The 20,602-nt window shown below is 36.9% G+C and overlaps 2 protein-coding genes across 2 annotated transcripts; both read left to right on the top strand.

Annotated features, from left to right (window-relative positions):
- Positions 1-3,443: 3,443 nt before the first annotated feature.
- On the top strand, positions 3,444-6,778 carry LOC121733438 (leucine-rich repeat-containing protein 1). The gene has a single exon (XM_042123696.1). The coding sequence runs from the start codon at positions 3,690-3,692 to the stop codon at positions 6,441-6,443; it is 2,754 nt and encodes a 917-aa protein (XP_041979630.1). The 5' UTR covers positions 3,444-3,689; the 3' UTR covers positions 6,444-6,778.
- Positions 6,779-14,599: 7,821 nt separating this feature from the next.
- LOC121732939 (cationic amino acid transporter 4) lies at positions 14,600-19,023 on the top strand. The gene is made up of 7 exons (XM_042122974.1): positions 14,600-14,872; positions 14,990-15,136; positions 15,502-15,750; positions 15,942-16,918; positions 17,113-17,329; positions 17,658-17,819; positions 18,717-19,023. Exons 2-7 carry the CDS (start codon positions 14,995-14,997, stop codon positions 18,935-18,937), a joined length of 1,968 nt encoding a protein of 655 aa, XP_041978908.1. The 5' UTR covers positions 14,600-14,872; positions 14,990-14,994; the 3' UTR covers positions 18,938-19,023.
- Positions 19,024-20,602: the final 1,579 nt, after the last annotated feature.

The raw sequence follows: 20,602 nt of genomic DNA, 5'->3' as shown, positions 1-20,602 counted from the left end.
TTTGAAAGGGCTTGTTTGAACGCGCTAATCTCAGGAACTACTGGTCCGATTTGAAAAATTCTTTCAGTGTTAGATAGTTCATTTATCGAAAAATGCTATAGGTTATATTCTATTATGCTACAACGAATAGGAGCGAAGAAATAGAGGAAAATGTTGAAAAAACGGGAAGAAATTATTTGAAAGGGCTTATTTGAACGTAATAATCTCAGGAACTACTGGTCCGATTTGAAAAATTCTTTCAATGTTAGATAGTCCATTTATCGAGAAAGGCTACAGGCTATATTTTATTACGCTACGACTAATAAAAACGAAGAAAGAGAGGAAAATGTTGAAAAAACGGGAGGAAATTAATTGAAAGGGCTTATTTGAACGCGCTAATCTCAAGAACTACTGGTCCGATTTGAAAAATTCAGGCAAAAAATGTAACGAGTAGTACACCTTTTTACTAACTTCATTCACATGACTAATCCAGGAAAGGTTATTGTCTAAAATAAGGCCTAGATTTTTGGCAGTGTCGGTGAAAGGAATGATGGTGCTATCAAATACTATACTAAGTATATCACGTTCACGTACACGCTGAATCGAGTATTTACTGCCTATGATCATGGCCTGTGACTTACCTGGATTAACCATCAGACCAAATGACTTAGCCCATTCAGCTATTCGATTGAGATCAGTATTAATTTCTGCAATTGCAGAAATAATGTCCTCAATGAGTGAATGACGGTAAATTTGCAAGTCGTCAGCGTAGAGATGGAAATTGGATGCAATTAATTTGGAAACAGTATTTATAAAAATAGAAAATAAAAGGGGAGAAAGAACGCCACCCTGGGGAACACCCGCCTCGATGTCACACCAATCCGAGAAAGCCTCGTCAGAGCGGACCCGCTGCAAACGTCCCCGAAGATATGAGTCAAACCAGTCTAACACAGAGGAGGAAATATTAAGGGAACGAAGGACAGAGAGGAGTATGTCAAAATCTACCGAATTAAAAGCACTGCTAAAGTCTAGTAAGACTAAAATGGAGATACATTTATTTTCCATTGCTAACACAAACGACTGCAACGATTTCGGAGGTACTTGTATTTGGCAAAATTCTCGTCTGTCGGTCTCTTTCTGTAACAACACAATGCACGGTTACGCTTAGCCATAACGGTAACTAAATCCTGTGACATCCAAGGTGCCGGTACGTGTTTAATTTTAATTCTTTTGACCGGAGCATGTGAATCGAAAATATTAGTGATTAAACCGGTCATTATAGCTACCTTTTGGTCAATGTCAGTGGTAGAGTATACAGGAGACCAGTCAATGTCAGATATATCCCGTTTATGAGCCTTCAAAGTTATGTCCTTAAAACTACGCGAGAAAACAAACTGGGTTTTACGACGGGCAGGTCTTATTTTGAAGGAAAGGAAAATTAGGTCAAGATGTGATATGGTGGACGGGAATTGGCCAAACGAATCTATAAGATCAGGCGAGGAGGTGATGAAGAGGTCTAAAAGGGAAGGGGTAATATTAGGGGCATGATGGGTCGCAGAAAGTGGAAGTATGCTTAAGTTCAGGGAGGAGAATAGGGTACGGAGTTTGGAAGCACGCGAATCAGATTTTAAGAGGCACGTGTTGAGGTCACCTGCAAGTAGAGTGTAGTCGTAATTTGGGCAATGAGTGGTCAACAGAGACTCTAAAGCGCTAAAGTAGTCAACGCGTAAAGAAGGGCTATAGACCACACAAAGCAGGACTTTCTTGTGGTGCAGGGTGACTTCAACGAACAAATGTTTAGCAGAGCCCGAGTAGTGATATATATTAGTTTTCCTTCTAAATTCAGCATATTTCCTACTACCGTGAATTTTTTCACATTTCCAGAAGCAACCGTTTAGCTGGTACACAGAGAAGACACTGGACAGTTTGTAGGCATCATTATTAAGTGCATTCATCCCAAATTACAGCTTTGTAGGCCCTATAGTCTCTGAGCAAAACCGCGGACAGACAGACGAACAGACAAACAGACAGACGGACAGACCGAAACTATAAGGATTCCTTGCTGACTACGGAACCCTAGAAAAGACTTTCTTAATATCTCAATGGTATAAATGCTTCCACACACAGGCGCGTTATTATCGGTCGATAATAACGCATGCGTTATTGCGATTTCTGTTTTCAGTAGAATAGAATAGAATAGAATAATTATTTATTTGCAGCTATTACTTACTATTGCAATAAGATACAATAAAAATAACTTAAATTATGATAATATTACCAGGGGCGTCTTTCCCTTAGGTGCAATGTGTGCGGTGCACACGGGCGCCGCGGTCCTAGGGGCGCCGAGCGCCGCTCGCATTCGGCGCGCGCCAGCGCTGGCCAGCCGCCACGGCCCACGCTTTATTGACCGACGTAAAAAGAAGTCCAGTTTGAAAACATTTTTGTGTAATATCCGAAGCTCTTCTTATATTTGTAGAATTACAGCAAAGCAAGGCGCGCCATGAGCGGCTCGTCTTTTGCAATATAAATATTATAATCTTTATTTTTCAATCTGAAATGAACCTTAAAACACATAAATGAAGATTACATTGTTTGGTGTAAATTGTAATAGTGAGTGTCCTATCGCTCGTTTTTTTCAAAATAGGTAGTGGGAGGATTTGGATTTAGATCGAATTAATACCGATGTTGTGATGAAATCGAATTAATACCGATGTCGTGTGATGTTTAATTTTATATTGGAGAAATTTGACAGTACCTATGTGGTAACTTGATGTGCTGTTATAGTTCGTCTGGTGGAACGAAAGAAGCCACCGCTTAGAGTCCTCACCCTTAAGCGGCTGGACAAACTGTACTTTTACTTTGTAAATTGTACCCATTTCATTTTGACCGCGCGCGCGCTTGTTAGGGGGTGCTAGGGTAATGTTTGCACACGGGTGCCACATGGGCTAGAGACGGCCCTGAATATTACAACAAAATAATGACAATAAAATTCCTAAATAAATCAGCCGCAAATTGGACCAAGCTCGGCAGTGTTGGCACACCTAGCAGGTATCCAACGCCGGTCTTCCGCTTGACCCATTCCGTGACCTCACAGCCGTCCCAACTTCCCAAAAGTACATTTTGTATTATGATGGTCATGTAGTTACACACTGCTGCAATAATAACGCCGCTTTTCTTGCATACCTGAGAGAAATGGTGTAATAGTACCGTCGCGGCGCGGCGCTCTCTCGTAAGAAATATCGGACGATAAAAACGTAGGCTCTGTGTACAAACTGCAAGGAATCGTGGACGCATTATCGCAATACCGCATGCGTTATTATCGACCGATAATAACGCGCCTGTGTGCGGGAGCTTTAAAGCGACGTTTTAGAAAAATAAATAAATGCAACTGGCAACAATTTCTTTGACAGATAAAAAGGCACCTGTAATTTGGTTTAATAAAAAAATAAAAAAATGATTGACAGTTTTAGGAGGGGGAGTGAGTCACAAAATCACAAGTTTATTTTATCATTAAAATAAAACCTAGAATTCACAATAATTTGTTAAATTGACTGATTTTAAAGTTGTGAGCTGTGTAGTCAGTATGTGCTTTAGAAGAAAAAATATCAGACTGAGCATAAATAGTGCATAGAAAACAAAACATTTCCGATGCTGGAAACAGCAATATTACGGAATTTCTAAGATAAGTTTTTTGTGTTACTTAGTTCAAAATGCCATTCGACTTTTTATGTTGCGTGAGACCTGACGTCGAAGATGTGATGGAGCTGGATTACTCGCATCATTCGCTTACAGACGTACCTTCGGAAGTTTTCATTTACGAAAGGACTTTGGAAACTCTGCTTTGTCACAGCAACAGAATAACTGAGCTACCGAGACAACTTTTCATGTGCCATGGTTTGAAGCATTTAGACCTTAGTGATAATGAATTACAAGCCATACCCGCCGCTGTGTCCTCATTAGTTAATTTACAACATCTAAACATCAGTAGAAACTTTTTAGCAACCATTCCCGAGAATATGAAAGCTCTGAAAAACTTACAGTTTCTAGATCTTAGTGTAAACCCATTAGAGAAACTGCCAGATACAATCACAAACCTCATTGCACTCCAAGATCTATATCTGAATGATACATACCTCGAGTACCTCCCTGGTAACTTTGGAAGGCTTGCTAACTTACGTTTGCTCGAGCTGCGGGACAATTACTTAATGATACTGCCAAAATCATTGTCTCGCTCTACTGAACTTCAGAGGCTGGACATTGGACAAAATGAGTTTCAACAGTTTCCTGAAGTGATTGGAAGATTTTTGAAACTAAAGGAGCTGTGGATTGACAGCAACAGTTTTACATCGATACCTGCTATAATCAAGCCACTTGAAAATTTGAGACATTTAGAAGCGAGCAATAATATGATAGAAATCCTTGCACCAGAAATAGGTCATTGCACCCAGTTGGAAGACCTCACTTTATCAATCAACAGTTTGACACAGCTACCCGATAGCATTGGACAGCTGAGCAATTTGACTGCCCTGAAACTGGACAACAATAGGCTGTTTTCTCTACCAGAGAGTATAGGTCAGTTGAAAAATTTAGAAGAGCTGATGCTTATGTGCAATTATATAGACAAAATTCCTTCATCTATTGGCTTGCTTAGAAAATTGAGGTATTTGAATATTGATGAAAATATGCTCAGAGCTATCCCACCGGAGATTGGAAGTTGTACTAAGTTGTCAGTCCTGTCCCTTCGTTCTAACAAATTGACCAGCATCCCACCAGAAATTGGACATCTCAACTCATTGAAAGTCCTGAATTTGGTACGTAATTCATTGAGTTGTCTTCCCCAATCCTTACTCAATTGTGATAAATTGGTAGCTCTTTGGCTATCTGAAAATCAAAGCAAACCCTTAGTGCCTATGCATTCTGAAGTAGACCCTAACACTTATGAACAGGTTCTTACTTGTTTCCTCTTCCCCCAAGTGCCTTTAAGTCCTGTCGAAAACCAAGATGATTTATCTAAACCTGACAATGCTGAGTCACAAAGTGCCACCAGACACATCAGCTTTGTGGATATGAAACCGGTTCCTAAAGTTCCAGAAAAACCAGGACAACTGAGAAGAGCTCCTACACCTTATCCTAAAGAATTAAGAGCTATGGCAAAACATGCAAGAAATATTCACAAGGATAGTTCACAAGATATCACCCCACCAAAAAAGAGTGCTGTTCACATAAAGGCTGCAAAAATAACTCCCACATTGCAACAAAAATATGTTTCTGACAACAACCTTGATTCAACAAGTGATATAGAAAAAACAAAGGCAGAGCAAGATGCAATGAAAGTATCTGTTTATGATAATCTTCCTGGTGATAATGCTTATGACAAACCCCTCAATCTTGACTATGAACAAGAGCAAACTTATAAAAGTGTGGATCACTCTTTGTATGTTGAAAACAGTTCTACTAAAGACTACAACACAGGTAGTGTGGAAGGGTGCACATTAGCCACTCAACAGTATGACATAATACATAATGAAAAATATCCTCATTCACCACGACAAGACGTAGTGAGGTCCAGTCCCTCATTACAGTCCAGCAGTTATGGTGTCAGCAATATCCATCATAAGAAGTATGAAATTATGAATGATAACAGCTATCAAGTGTGTCCAGATACCTGCAATCAAATGCAAAGACTCAGCATAAGTTCACAAGATAGGCATTGCAATGAGGAGGCCATTTTAGCTCATCGCATGGATGATAATCTCTACAGTGTGAGATGTAGAAATGAAGGTCCTTATGACCATCATTACCCAAAGAATGAAGTAATGTGCCACCCTGAAAGTGAGAGTAACTATCACGATAATGCATATGGAAGTGAAAATTATATTTGCAACCAGCAAAAAATAACACACAGGAATGTACACCCTAGAAAGTATGATGTTTTTAACTATCATTCCCACGGTACTCGAGAATTACCCAGTCCAAGAGTGCATACAGTAAGCCAAATTGTTAGTTCTACTACAATGCCAAATTTAACAGGCTACAACAACATGTATCCTGCCCCTGGTGTAGAGACACATCATTATCCTTCTGCAATGCATCAAATTGCACCACCGGATTCAAAAATTTACTCACTAAATCAAGCAGTTTCTAGTCCAACCTACATATCATCACAATCACCAGAATTATATTCTCCAACGGGTCATACAAATGCAACAAATCCATATCGTATGACAAATACACCTCTCGTGTCAGATGATGGAAGTTATCCTCGTGTGCAGTCTGTCGCCAGCCAGAATATGTACGATATTTATGACGCAATACCAGCTTCGTCAAATACTCCGAGTGTTATCAACCACCATCATAGTTCTAGTGGAACGCCAGAAAACTCCTATAGGGGGCAACCACCACCATATCATATTGCTGCACCTTACACAAAGCATGCTCAGTACTTCAATGGTACAGGAGGATAGTGGTATGTCTATGAAAAATTTTAAAAGTGGTAATCTTCAATGGATGCAGGTATGCACAGACATCTTTCAGAACTTCTTTGTGCAATTTACATGTGATAACAAAATATATTGTTGAATTATTAAATTATTTTAAGGTGCTATGTGAATCAAGTTGAGGTGTTTATGAGAGAATATTGAGAGTATTTAGAATGTGATCAGTAAAAGAGCAAATGTATTTAAAAATAGAAATATAACCCTGAAGTACGTACTTTAATGTACAAAATGTAACAACAATGTTGTTTTCTATAATTATAAAATAAAAAAAAAATTAAGTGAACATTGTGGATAGAATCATTTATATAAGTTTGTTAGAATTTAATATAAAAAATTTAACAACATAAATATATGTAATAACTAATAACGAATAAATAATAACCGAAAATTAAAAAAAATAAAAATATTTTCTGACCACATCTTAAATAAACAAAAAATGCTCAAGTATGTTAAACCATAAAAAATAATTTTAAAAATTTATTAAATTATGCCACTTGGCACTTTGTATTTAAAATTATATTTGGTTAAATCGGTAAGAGCTTTTTAGGGTTCCGTAGTCAACAAGGAACCCTTATAATTTTGGTCTGTTCGTCCATCTGTCCGTCTGTCTGTCCGCTGTTTTGCGCAGATGATGCTGACAAAATGGTACATGAAATCTTAAAAAAATATTTTTTTATAATTATGGTACCTTCCCTACACATCAAGCAGGGTGATTTTTTTTTCGCGTCCACCCCATCGTGTTGGGGTGTCGTTGGATAAGTTTTTTAAAAATATTATGAGTATTTAACACGTTATGAATGAACATTCATTGACCATACAAAAATAAAAAATAAACTAGTGGTACTGGACCCTATACTGCGCGTGGCCCTAAACGACACTGGCCGGTTTTAACTATTTAATTCTAATATAAAATGCGTTATTTTTAAGACCAAAACTATCTGAAATTTTTGGAAAGGCCAAAATTTGCTTTTCCTTATGCTGCTCCGATTGCTGATTTCCGATTGTTAGGGTCCATACAACCACTAGGAGTCCAGTGGCACCACTGATGATAAAGGTGCACCTATAGGCTATATGCCATTAAAAAAAATATAACCTCCTCCTTTTTGGAAGTTGGTTAAAAAGTCAACATCAGTAATCTATAGTCTGTCAAGAAAATGAAGAAATTAAAAAGTGGCAACATAGTAGTGTCATCCCTTTTTTCTTAGATTGATTTGAAAGGGATGACTTCACTTTCTTTTTTGTAACACCAGTTGTAGATGGCGCCACTGCGATTTCCCTGTGGGCAAATGGCCCTAAGTACTTTACTGCCTATTTGTGATACTTGCAAATTGCAATGGCACGGCTTGATGCACATCGACCGTGCTGCGTATTTTAGTAATTTCATGCTCACCATTTTTTTATACTGCAACAACTATTAATTGTTTAAATTATTTTGTTAAGTAAATTCTATAATCACAAATTAACTAGTTTCATAGAATAATTCTTCTAAAATTCTTAAGTAATTAACTGATTTATATTAAGTTAAATACTGCAACTTGTAATAATCATAATTTTATATTTTTAATGTACTTACTACACCTGATTTATAATATAAAATAAATTATAATATAAAGTCAAGGGTGCTAATTTGGCATAATGTATGAATATTTTTGATCTGAAAACTACATAAACGTAAGTAGGCATTTGAAGATGGTGTAATAATTTTGAAATAACTATACGTAATACGAATATATTATTAAGTAAAATATGTATTTAATACGAATATAATATAACTTTAGGGTCTTTTTATAGGGGTATGCAGTTTGCACAAGCGCAAAGTGTCATAAGTCACAACTCAAATAAAAATATTTGACTAATTTATTCAGAATTCAGTTAAAAAATATATTACTTACCTGTCGTAACTCAAAGTCGCATTAAGTTCCATTAAAATTTTAAAGCAAAATTAATTTATGATATTTAAACTTATCGATAAGAATGAAGAATAAAATACGCATGAAGCACAATATTTCCACAAATTTATTGACTGAAAATATTGCATTTTAAATAATAATAATTTATTAACGGGTACACTAACGTAAAGGTTGTTACGAACGTGATTTTTATTTTTGATGACTTCTTACTCGAAATATAACAAGTTTTATTTATTATTATTGTATATTTTTGATAATTCATAATAATTGCCATTTTTATTAAGTAGGATAAACGTTCACCTTGTGTAATTTTATGTACTCGCACATTTTTGTTCTCGTAGGGTAGTCTTACATTTTCATAAACTAAGGATGTTACACTTACGAACAAATAACGCCGTTTTGAGCACTACAATAATTTGTGCGTTTAATGAGTAGATATTTTTATAATCTTAATGGTGTCTAGTCTAATAAATAATAGAGTTCACGGTTTAGAGTTAGGTTCATATTTTAACACAAGTTGCGTGTTAATCATAAGTCACGATAAAGGCATAATCTCGAGTAGAGTTGTAGCGAAAAATAGGAATTTAAAATTTATAGTAGATCCTAAAGTTGATGAAAAATCAATAAACCTGACTCACACTAGAATTGCTTTTTAGCTAACAACGTTAATAACTGGAATTGGTTATTGGTTAGACTGTAGAAAAAACAATTTGCATGTAGTTTATAGTTATACCTACTCATAATTTTATAATACTAGCCAACAATATTCGATTTGGCAAAAAATCTAAATACCCGCAAAATGTTACTGTAGCTCGTTACAGAGTTAGAAAACTAATTGAATCTGACAGCCGACTCGTTAACAAGATCGTTAACAGCCGTATAACAATATTTTCTTAGTTAGCTCCGAACATTTAGTGGAGTATACTCGCGTTTAATTTCTTGGCCTGCGCGTGGCCTAGTTGGAGCTCGCCGCTCGGAAAAATGTCAAGTATAGACTTTATGTTCTTGATGCAGAATTGATGAAGTAGTGGCTCATTTGTAGCTAGCGTTTTATTATGAAACCAAAACCATTATTTAATTTTTTATGTAAATTAATTTTATTTTTGCAGCGCGTTTGACGGATTCAAATTTTTTTAGCGTTATGAAATCGTTTTTAAGTTGGAAAATAATTTCAGTTTATTCGAAAGTAAAAATGGTCCCGTAACAAATAATTATTCGATGCATGACGTAACATAAACAGCTTTTCAATTTTTTTTTAATATTTATATGCAAATGTAGAATGAATAATATTAACTATCTAATGTCGTTAGCGAATTTTGTATTCATTTTGGGACCATAATAATAAATATAAAAAAATAGTTTGCAACACTAGTACTGTTTCTGTCGTGTTTTCATTGTACAATGTATGAATTTTATTTTATTTACGGTACTACTAACTACTAAGTAGCTATTTTAAACATGAAAAATACATGGCAAATAAACAACTATTCAACATTTTACGGCTCTAGTAGCCGTAAAATGTTGAATAGTTGTTTATTTTGTAATAGCTTCAAAACGTTTTTTTTGTAAATATGCAGCTGTTTATATATCAAACATTTAAATAAAATGAATATTTAAATTGTTACCTTGATGTGTCATGCTAGTTTTGTTTAGTACTAGTGACTCTATTTTATTTACACTTGCTGAGATTTCTACATAATATTATGATTTAGATCCTTACATAATATGAAACTGGCCTTAGGGAGGAATATAAAGTCGATTTTTTTTTGTATAATATATTTAATTAATCAAACTATGTACCATTGTTATCGATGCATTTTTGCCATCTTAAGCGTAGTTCGTTGATCCCTATTCCCTTTACTAAAAAAACGGAGGGACAAGAGTCAATAAATTCTTTGAATGCGGCTTGGACTGCCACATCAGACTTGAATTTTTTTCCTTGTAGGAAGTTATCCAAATTAAAAAAAAAATGTTTATCTGTTGGAGCAAGGTCCGGGGAGTACGGTGGATGTCGCAGACATTCCAATTGCAGCTCCTCCAGTTTTGGGGCCGTCTGTTGTACAGTGTGTGGTCTAGCGTTGTCCTGAAGCGATTGACCAACCTTGGTTGTTTAGCAGCTAGTTCTTCCATCATGGTTTGCAGTCGCTGACAATAGATATCTGCCGCAACCGTTTGGCCAGATTTTAGAAAGCTGTAGTGAACGACACCGGCACTAGTTCACCAAACACTAACAAGTAACTTTTTCTGAGTCAATTTTCGCTTAGAGCAGGATTTGCCTGATTCTCCAAGGGACAGCCATTGCGACGAATGCTTCCGATTATCGTAAAGGATCCATTTTTCATCACAAGTAATGACCCGATTTAAAATTATACGTGGGAGAGCCATGCTTCGGCACGAATAGGCCGGCTCGACCGGAGAAATACCACGTTCTCACAGAAACCCGGCGTGAAACAGCGCTTGCGCTGTGTTTCGCCGAGTGAGTGAGTTTACCGGAGGCCCAATTCCCTTCCCTATCCTCCCCTATTCCCTTCCCTTCCCATCCTTACCCTCCCCTATAACCCTATTCCCTCTTAAAAGGCCGGCAACGCACCTGCAGCTCTTCTGATGCTGCGAGTGTCCATGGGCGACGGAAGTTGCTTTCCATCAGGTGACCCGTTTGCTCGTTTGCCCCTTTTTTCATTAAAAAAAAAATCCCTTCATTATTGTGTCGGTTGAGCGATGTAACGCAGCAGTCGACGCGTGTTTTCTGGTTTGCTTCACTCAATTCATCATCATCTTTCAAGTTTTTTATCTTCCCAATTTGCTTCAAGTGGATTAGATCAGTTTTATCACTTACACCGAAGCCTGCTGCTAACTCTGAAGTGGTTTGCGATGGATCGGCTTCCACAATAGCCTTTAATTCTTCATCATTCATTTTGGTCTGGGGACATCCACGGGGCTTGTTCTGAAGGTCGGTTTCCGGAACGAAAACTTTGGAAGCAAAACCGTACCCTGTTTTTTTTTTGTGACACCAGTGCCATACACATTGTTAATTCTTCGAGCTGTTTCTGCAGCACTCGTGCCACGGTAGAACTCGTATTCGTAAATAAAGCGATATTTCAATTTTTCCATTATACGATATGAATGAACGACTCCAAAGAAAAAATAATCAAGAAAAAAACAAATGAATGACTGTTTTGGAAACTCAAATATACCAAATAAATGAATACTTACATAAATTTAAATTTGGAATTCCCAAAGAGGAGATATTTGAGATCAATGTGGCCTGTTACAACAAAACGCCAATTTCATAATATGTAAGGACCTAATATTTGAACTATACAGTGTACAAATCTTATATTTACATACGTATTATTATTTTTATAGTTACAATAATAATATGAATTTTTGTATGAGTACCTAATGCACTATAATATTATTTTACATTGAAGCTTATTTTATTTTATTATTATCTATTACTTATTAACTATTCAAAATGTACAATTCAGGGTAATTATGTTTTGTATTTCTTAAAATCTTTTAAATATAATATAAGTAATTATGTAATAAAATTACCCTATTTTCAATAATAAATTTTATAAACGTATTTTGTTAAGACTGAAAACTTAATACATATCATTTTGCTGTAAGCCTATCTATTGCATATTTTAATTAAGACTTTTATATTCTTTGATGCTCACTCTAAGACACTTTTTACTGTAAACTTTGAACCTGTTAAATTCGTCCACTTGTCCGCCCATAATCTATACCTTTGTCTATGTTATTCTTCCTCAATATAGTTCTATAACGATAATAAATACACAGAGACTTTTACGCACAATGTTTGGCTTAAAATTATCTTCAACTTATAAAAGCGTATAAATTTGGATGCCTTTTTTTTTAAAGATTTCAAGAGACCTTGAATCTTGAGTCAGTTTTGTATCACTTTTGTACGAAAGTCGAAAGCCCCTGTGTAATTACTATTCATCTCTAATCTAGGACTAAACTCTATTATCTATTCCAAAGAAAGCACTATGTAATTTTATTAAATTCCATTTGCTATTTACAATTATAACATAGGTATATTTTTAATATTGTGGTAATACTTGATTTTAATGGAGTTTTATAAGCGGTAATCTCATTTATTGGTTCCCATCCCAACCTAATTGTAATATGTACTTAACTACCTATGAAGATAGCAGCTAAACGGATTGGAAATATAACAAGAAAAGTTTTTCCCTGTTCAGTATTCTTTTATCTTGCCATAAATGAAATTTAATTCGTCATTTATGCATTTAGAGTTATTTAACCTTAAAGGTGGGCAGGGGCTCTCACAAAACAGTCTATATTTTGATTCGCTAATAGTAGGTACAGTCTAGCGGTTATAGTGTAAACGGTTGCACTCATAGATATTTAATTATTACTAACATACCTAGTTTTTTAAACTAACAGAAAATGTGGAGTCACTCAGGGTTTCTTTATTTACCTAATCATTAAAAATCTCTAAGTGCGACCGTAAACAATAGTTTTTAATTTCCAAAACATTTAAAAAATCAGATTGATTTTATTGTATTTCTGAGTTTTTTATTTTTTTATTTTATTACAATATAGGTGTGATTGTAAAACTACCGTAATATGATTGTATTTATATAATATTTATATTTTTTATGGTTCGATTGTAAATCTTGCTGATCTAGATTTTTTTTAACTGCGATAAGTATAATTTACACAAAGGAAAAACTGCATCGCGTTGTAAAACAATAGGTTATCGCCAGCCAGACAAAACGCAGTAAAATTAAAATAATAAACGTTTTTATTGTATGTGGAATAATCTGGTAGCAATGTTAGTGGCCTAAAGATCTTTTAACTTGCTCATTTTGTAATTCATACTCGCAAGAATTAATTTAACTTAATTTACTACTCGCATGATCTTTCTATTGCAAAATGTTATAATTAATTATTATTGACTTCTCTTATTTAATTAATATTATAAGGTTATTCTGATTGTAATGACTTTGGAGTGGCTGTAGCCTGTAGGCCTACTACGAAACCGTTTTGAGACTCAAACAATCGGACGAGAATGCCGCGTCCTGCTCTAACAACGTCATTTCACTTTTGTTAGAGTGGGACGCAACATTCTCGTACGATTGTTTGAGTCTCAAAACCGTTTCGTGGTACGGACCCTGAACCGAATTATTGTATATTACTATTCTGACTGAAACTGTTACGTACAAATGCAATAATCATCACAGTTATTGTAGTACTTGTTAATTGTAAATAATATAACCTCGTTTTAGGGATCTATGTAAATAATTGTTCGGGAGGTTTTAAGTAGAGACATAAATATCAAAGTTATAAGTATAATAATTATTGTTGAGGTAAAAGGTTATGTACTTCTGTTTCTACCTTGTAAATTATAACATACTAATATAATTACTATTGGGTATGTATTCATGTTTTGTACATGCGGTTCGACGTAGAAAGTAGAGAAATTAATAAAATATTTCAAATTTTATTCGCTTTTTATTTAAAAGTTTAATGGTAAGTCGTAACTTATAACATTTAACGTAATGCATTATATTTCGTGATTTATAAAAATTGATTTTGGCTCGAAGGACCAAATTTTTAAAGTACCATCAGAAAATAATTTAAGAAAAAAGTTGCCACAGTAACTTTTCACCTGGAAAAGGTAAGTGTCAACAAATTAGTTCACGTTGGCACTTACTTGGGGTAGTCACGTAAAGTGACGTGCAACAGGTAGAGTGCCATTTTGTTAGGCACAATGCATTTCTTAAGCGCTTTTGTGTTAACGCTATTAGAATGTAGGAAATGGGAGACCTTATAAGTTTGCGGAGGTTAATTTTTGGTTCATGATTTTGGTAAGATTTTTTAACATAAATCGATTTTAGTTTGCTATGCCCTAGATTAATCCATTAATTTAAGTTCTGCTTTGTTACTTGGATCTTAGTAAAAAGTCTAGTTCTCGAAGAAGATCTCGAACAAATTGTCAAAATTAAAAACTGCAATGGGGAGAGTGTACCGCATTTGTCGAGAGCAGCCCCACAAAAGTCCGCTCTCTAGCCCCATATTCCTCGCAGCTCGTGCGCGGAGTTACTAGGTTCTTATACCACAAGCTGTGCTAGAATCCACATGCGCAAAATAAAAGAAACTGCGAGCCCTACAAAATTAATAAACTGCTGTTGGCCTTAATTAATCAAATATAAAAAGCCAGAAGTCTTCGATAAAATTACTTCTAATTGGAAAGCATTTTTCACAACTAAAAAGAAATGTCGCATTCCTTATTCCGCTGCACGTACCATGGCTTAATAAAGTTCGCTAAACGACTAATCTGAAGTATTTCTGGAATGCATTACCCTCGAGTTCAGAATTGAAATGAGTATCATCCCTTCCACGGCAGAAATCGATTAGATGCGCGCGGCGAATTTTCTCTTCGTATTCGTCAGTGGTGGACTGAAAATATAGACATTCAGTGATAAAATAGATAAGGTAAATTTATTTCCTTGTTATACCATTGGTTTATGGGTTACATGGTAAAATTCAAAACGTACGGTTTAATTTCGCGTAAAGTTAGCAATATTCGTTGATAAGTTGTTTTGTTTTCAGCCAAGATGCCAGGCGCCAGGCATAAAATTCTGGGCCATGTCCTCTCAGGGTTTTGCCATAAGATGAACCGACGAAAACCTATATATGGGGACTGCCTGGACACCCCTCTAAATCGCTGCCTGAGCACCTTTGACATCACTTTGCTGGGTAAGTTTTGATCCTTCTTTTCCCTTGCTGTAACGTTATCATTATTGCATACCCATGCTATAACGTAGACATTAAAACTCCTTAAATTAAATCGTAATTGATTATTAATACGAAATCTATGTTTAATGGATGTGGATGGATGGAAATGGATCAGTATGCATCTGATGTGTTGACCAAAGAAACATAAAACGAATAAGCTTAAAGCTTACTTAAAAGCATGTATTATAAAGGTATGAGCAATTGTTTTCGAATCATTTGTTGCTGACACATTTTTTCTACCTTTAATTCTTCATAGCCGGGGAACACCAATGTCCAGGTTTTCAGTTATAGGTACACAAGAGTGACCGTCATTTATTTCGTTTCAGGTGTTGGACATATGGTTGGTGCTGGAATCTACGTGCTGACGGGCACCGTAGCCCGCCATATGGCCGGACCTGCCACGGCTCTCAGCTTCCTACTTGCTGGGATAACCTCCACCCTAGCTGCTCTGTGCTACGCGGAATTTGGCACGAGAATACCGAGGGCTGGCAGCGCTTATGCCTACACCTATGTCAGCATTGGAGAGTTCTGGGCATTCATAATTGGTTGGAACATAGTGCTCGAGTATATGATAGGTGGGTACAAAAAATGGCGTATTGGCGACGACCCAACTTTAGTTCCTAATGGGATCGCAAAAAAGACATTTAAAGTCAAGGTCCAGAAACAAAACAATGCTTTGTTATAAATCGATCACTGTATAAATCAATTTCTACTTATTGCACAGTTGCATACATAAGTTGTACTCATATCTTACAATTTGTTACAGGTGCAGCATCAGTAGCGAGAGCATGGTCAGGATATTTGGACGCCCTGATGGATAAAGCAATTAGCAACGCCACTATCTCTATAACTGGGGAGCTCCACGAAACCCTATTGAGCAGATATCCAGACGTTTTGGCATTCCTCATATGCATTGTTGCGTCCCTGATATTAGCTGTGGGCGTCAAGACCTCTGCGTATATCAACAACGGCCTCACCATTTTGAACCTCCTCGTGATCTCTCTTGTTATCTGCCTCGGCTTCTATTACGCCGATGTCGACAACTGGTCGGAGAAAAATGGCGGTTTCATGCCATTCGGTTTCAGTGGCGTATTGACTGGTGCCGCTACATGTTTCTACGCTTTCGTCGGGTTCGATAGTATATCGGCCTCGAGCGAGGAAGCCAAGGATCCCTCGCGTTCAATTCCTATTGCCACCATTTTGTCCATGGCCGTGGTTGCTTTTGGATACATCTTGGTGGCTATCGCTCTTACATTGATGGTTCCGTATACGAGCATCAATCCCGAAGCTGCTCTACCTGAAGCTTTAGGAGCGGTTCACGCTGGCTGGGCTAAATACGCCGTCGCGGTTGGTGCCGTGTGTGGAATGACCACCACATTGCTAGGCTCCCTCTTTTCGCTTCCTAGATGCCTGTATGCCATGTCTGCGGATGGCCTTCTATTTGGCTTTCTCAGTGACGTCTCAAATAAGTCCCAAATTCCAATCTCCAATTTAATCATCTCCGGATTTTCTTCGGCTTTGATTGCTCTATTGTTTGATTTGGAAAAGCTGGTAGAGTTCATGTCGATCGGCACCCTATTAGCGTATACGATAGTGAGCGCTGCGGTTATAATACTGCGTTACAGACCGACACCTTCTGAGGACAAAATATTTGGCCCACCACAAATCGACTCTCCGATCGACAGAGAAGACAGTTCTGCTACTGGTACACCAGGGACCGATGCTGGATCCTCATCTTCAGAGGTGTGTTCTTTATTACTTACTTATCATGAATTCAGCAGCATGTATACATCTTATATAAGTAGTACACAATATGTAACCTAGAATTCAAATTCTGATTACTCATATATAGGCACATAAACAACATGTTTTTTCTCCAAATGTCCCAATAAATTTATAAAATATAAGTACATACCATGCTTAAATATTCTCCACAGATGTTCGAAGCGCTTACTGTTGGGCGCCTGCGGGCCCAATACGCGTGGCTGGAGCCCCTCGCCGGGGGCAGAGCACCCGGGACTGCTGTGACCAACTGCGTATACGTGTTCACACTGGCGTCCATATGCCTGTGCGCGCATAACCACTTTCTGGCCGAGCCGGCTGGATTGTGGGCGCTACTACCTGACTTCGTACTCAGCTTTATCATTATAGCCTGTAAGTTATTAAATTTTCTTAAATCTTGATTCTAGGAAAAGCAAAAAGGAGTTACCATTTTTTTTATTAAAGTCTTTAAAAAAATCTTTGTCAATGATCTGTTTAATGTTAGTAAAGTGTTGGATTGGATGCCACATAGTTTTCGAAAATAAAGAAAGATAAAGTATCTATTGACTACAGCGTTCACACTTATCAACATAATTATTTACTATATAATACAATATATATTTGTCAATATAAACATACCTCCTGCGTAGGTGGTTTTAATGAATTCAGCGAACGTCACCGAAACCGCTTTGGAGATATAAAGTCAAACTTCCTGTTCCAGGTCTGGTGATAATCTGGGCGCACCAGCAGAGCCCAGCGCGGCTGCCGTTCCGCGTACCCTGGGTGCCGCTGCTGCCGGCCGCCAGCGTGCTCATGAACGTTGAGCTGATGGTCAACCTCAACGCGCTCACATGGGCCAGGTTCACTATTTGGATGACTTTTGGTGAGTGGATTTTATGGTTCAGTTGCGAGAGTGTGAGTAAGACGTTTGAGTAAGTATCATATTATATCACCCATCCTTAAAGGTACGCTTATACGGGCAACTAAAATTGCTCCACTCCAGTAAATTCTCGTCGACTATGACGTCACGACTACATCAAGCAATTTTCGGCAACAAGCGGCAATATTGCGCAATTATTGCCCGTGTAAGCGCTTCTTTACATCGTAACTAATATTATAAATGCGAAAGTGCCTCTGTCTGCTATTTCTTCACGCTTATACAGCTGATTTAGGTGGGTTTGATACTTTAAGAGACGGGAAAGGACGAATGATGTAGGCGCAACACAGTTGCGGCCATCATATTCTAGTTCTTCGCAAATTTAAAAGAGGAGGATCGACCTTTTATGTACTAACATACCATCTATAGATAATGACGTCATACTTGTATCTCTAATTTAAGAGGTTTTTTTTAATGAAATAAGGGGGCAAACGAGCAAACGGGTCACCTGATGGAAAGCAACTTCCGTCGCCCATGGACACTTGCAGCATCAGAAGAGCTGCAGGTGCGTTGCCGGCCTTTTAAGAGGGAATAGGGGAGGGGAGAGTAGGGAAGGGAAGGGAAGGGGAGGAAATAGGGGAGGGTAGGGAAGTGAATAGAGTAGGGCATTAGGCCTCCGGTAAACTCACTTACTCGGCGAAACACAGCGCAAGCGTTGTTTCACGCCGGTTTTCTGTGTGCCCGCGGTATTTCTCCGGGCGAGCCGGCCCATTCGTCCCGAAGCATGGTTCTCCCACGTCAATGAGGTGGGTATATTATGAGCATACACGATACATACCCTTGCAACCGAGATCCGAGGTATGACTTCCGATTATTGAACCTGACAGCATTCTGAATTTTCAGGTCTCCTCCTATATTTCCTATACGGCGTGCACCACAGCAAACTGGGTGAGGGAGTCACTGGTCTTCTGTCTCGCTCTGGCAGCGGCGGGGGAAATGGCGGCTGGGGGGCAGTAGACAAGACGAGCTCGCTCGCCCGGCGAGTCGGCAGACTGGGGCGCGGGAAAAGCGACGACCGGAAACCGATCATATGCGATGACGAATTAGCCAGGAGAGAGCCTTAAGTGTTGCCAGGTTAAAAAATACCAGACTAGAAAAATAAAACGTTTCTTTTGTTCAGGTAAAATTTCAGACCAGAGAAATAAAACAATGGGGGTTTAATTTTTTTCCATGCTAGGTATTGGTTGATTTGAATAACGTTTCATTAATTTTTAAAAGAATGTAGTGCGAGAAGCCTCGTAATGAATGACATGTCTTACTGCACTTTAGCAAGGTCTGCTATGCTCTTGAGTCCTGACAGACTTTATTTATTTTATTTTATTAATCAAATCCGAATTCGATATAGTGATAGCTGTCCATAGGTATTTAGCTGAAATGTAAATGCTTTATGCAAGCACGCACAATTATATATTTTTTTTACAAAAAAGATGTGTTTATTTACTGGTAAATCGACACTGGTGATTCTCGGAGAGCGTACAGAAAAATCGAATACCTATTATTGTTTTTTTTTATTCTGTTTAATTTAAGTGTAGGTCCTTTATAAGAATACATGTCGGTCCTGTAAAAAATACCTATTATAAAAATGTAAGTAAGGGCTCCCACTATAAAAATGTGAGTAGGTAAGGGCTCCCACGCATTGCAAAAATCTAAAACAAAACTCATACTAAAAATTAGTAATGCAACGGATCTCTGTTTCTGTTTCCGCAAGTGCGGAAGTTCCGCGCGATTTTCAACATCCGTTTCTGCTTCTGTTTCCGCAACTTTTATAATGGAGATTTAAACGGAAGTTTTCAACCGACGGCTGAGAAATTTTGAATATTAATAAAATGTTCAGTTGCAAAGTTGCAATATTGTTTTCTATAAGTAATAGATTTCTTATATATATATATTTCTTATCTAGATTTGGTGTATTTGATACTTTTTTTTTCATATTATTTACACTTCCGTTTCTGCATCCGTTTCCGTTTCTGCTAAAATTTACTTTTGACATCTTTATCCGTTTCTGGTTCTGCTAAGACACTACCGTTGCATCACTACTAAAAATGACATTGCGATGCAATGCGAATTCGCAGTTTTGTGTGGGAGCCCTAAGTAAGTTTTGTAAGAAGTAAGAGTGCGGCGAAGTACAGTTTTTTCTATTTCAAAAAATCCTGACGCGCTCAAAATCACGCTAATACTATTCGATAGGGGAACTTTATTAGAAGGAATTTAATGATTTTGTATAGTACACGCTTTCTACCCTTTACTAACCTATACTGCCAGGTGAATATTTTTTTTACTTGTAACTTTACATTATAATTAGGCGTTACCTATATTAATACTTTCTTAAAGTATAATTAAAATGCCAATTAACTTAATACTTAAAAACTATCTAAGTTCATACGTGTTATAAAATATTATGTAATATGAAATGAAAACAGTTTACAATAAATCTATGATTATTTTAAACCACATATACGAAAACAATATGAGTTGCCGGCTATTCCAACGGCATTTAAATACTTACTTGTTAGTATAAAATATTATTAATTACATTTACATAATAATTTATGTTTAACATTATAAGTTGCAATAATACTGCCTATTTATAATTAGTTTTAGATTCTAAGAATAATTTTAAAGATTTAATATGATGTTAAGTGCATTTGTTGTTTATTTAGATTAATTTCAAACAAAATATTTATTTTATGTATAACTCGACAATTTTATTAAACTAAAATTTACCAATG

This window comes from Aricia agestis, chromosome 13, assembly GCF_905147365.1.
Source record: "Aricia agestis chromosome 13, ilAriAges1.1, whole genome shotgun sequence".
In the NCBI taxonomy this organism is placed as follows: Eukaryota; Metazoa; Arthropoda; class Insecta; order Lepidoptera; family Lycaenidae; genus Aricia; species Aricia agestis.
The sequence above is the reverse complement of the archived record's forward strand: the minus strand, read 5'-3'. Positions and strand labels throughout refer to the sequence as shown.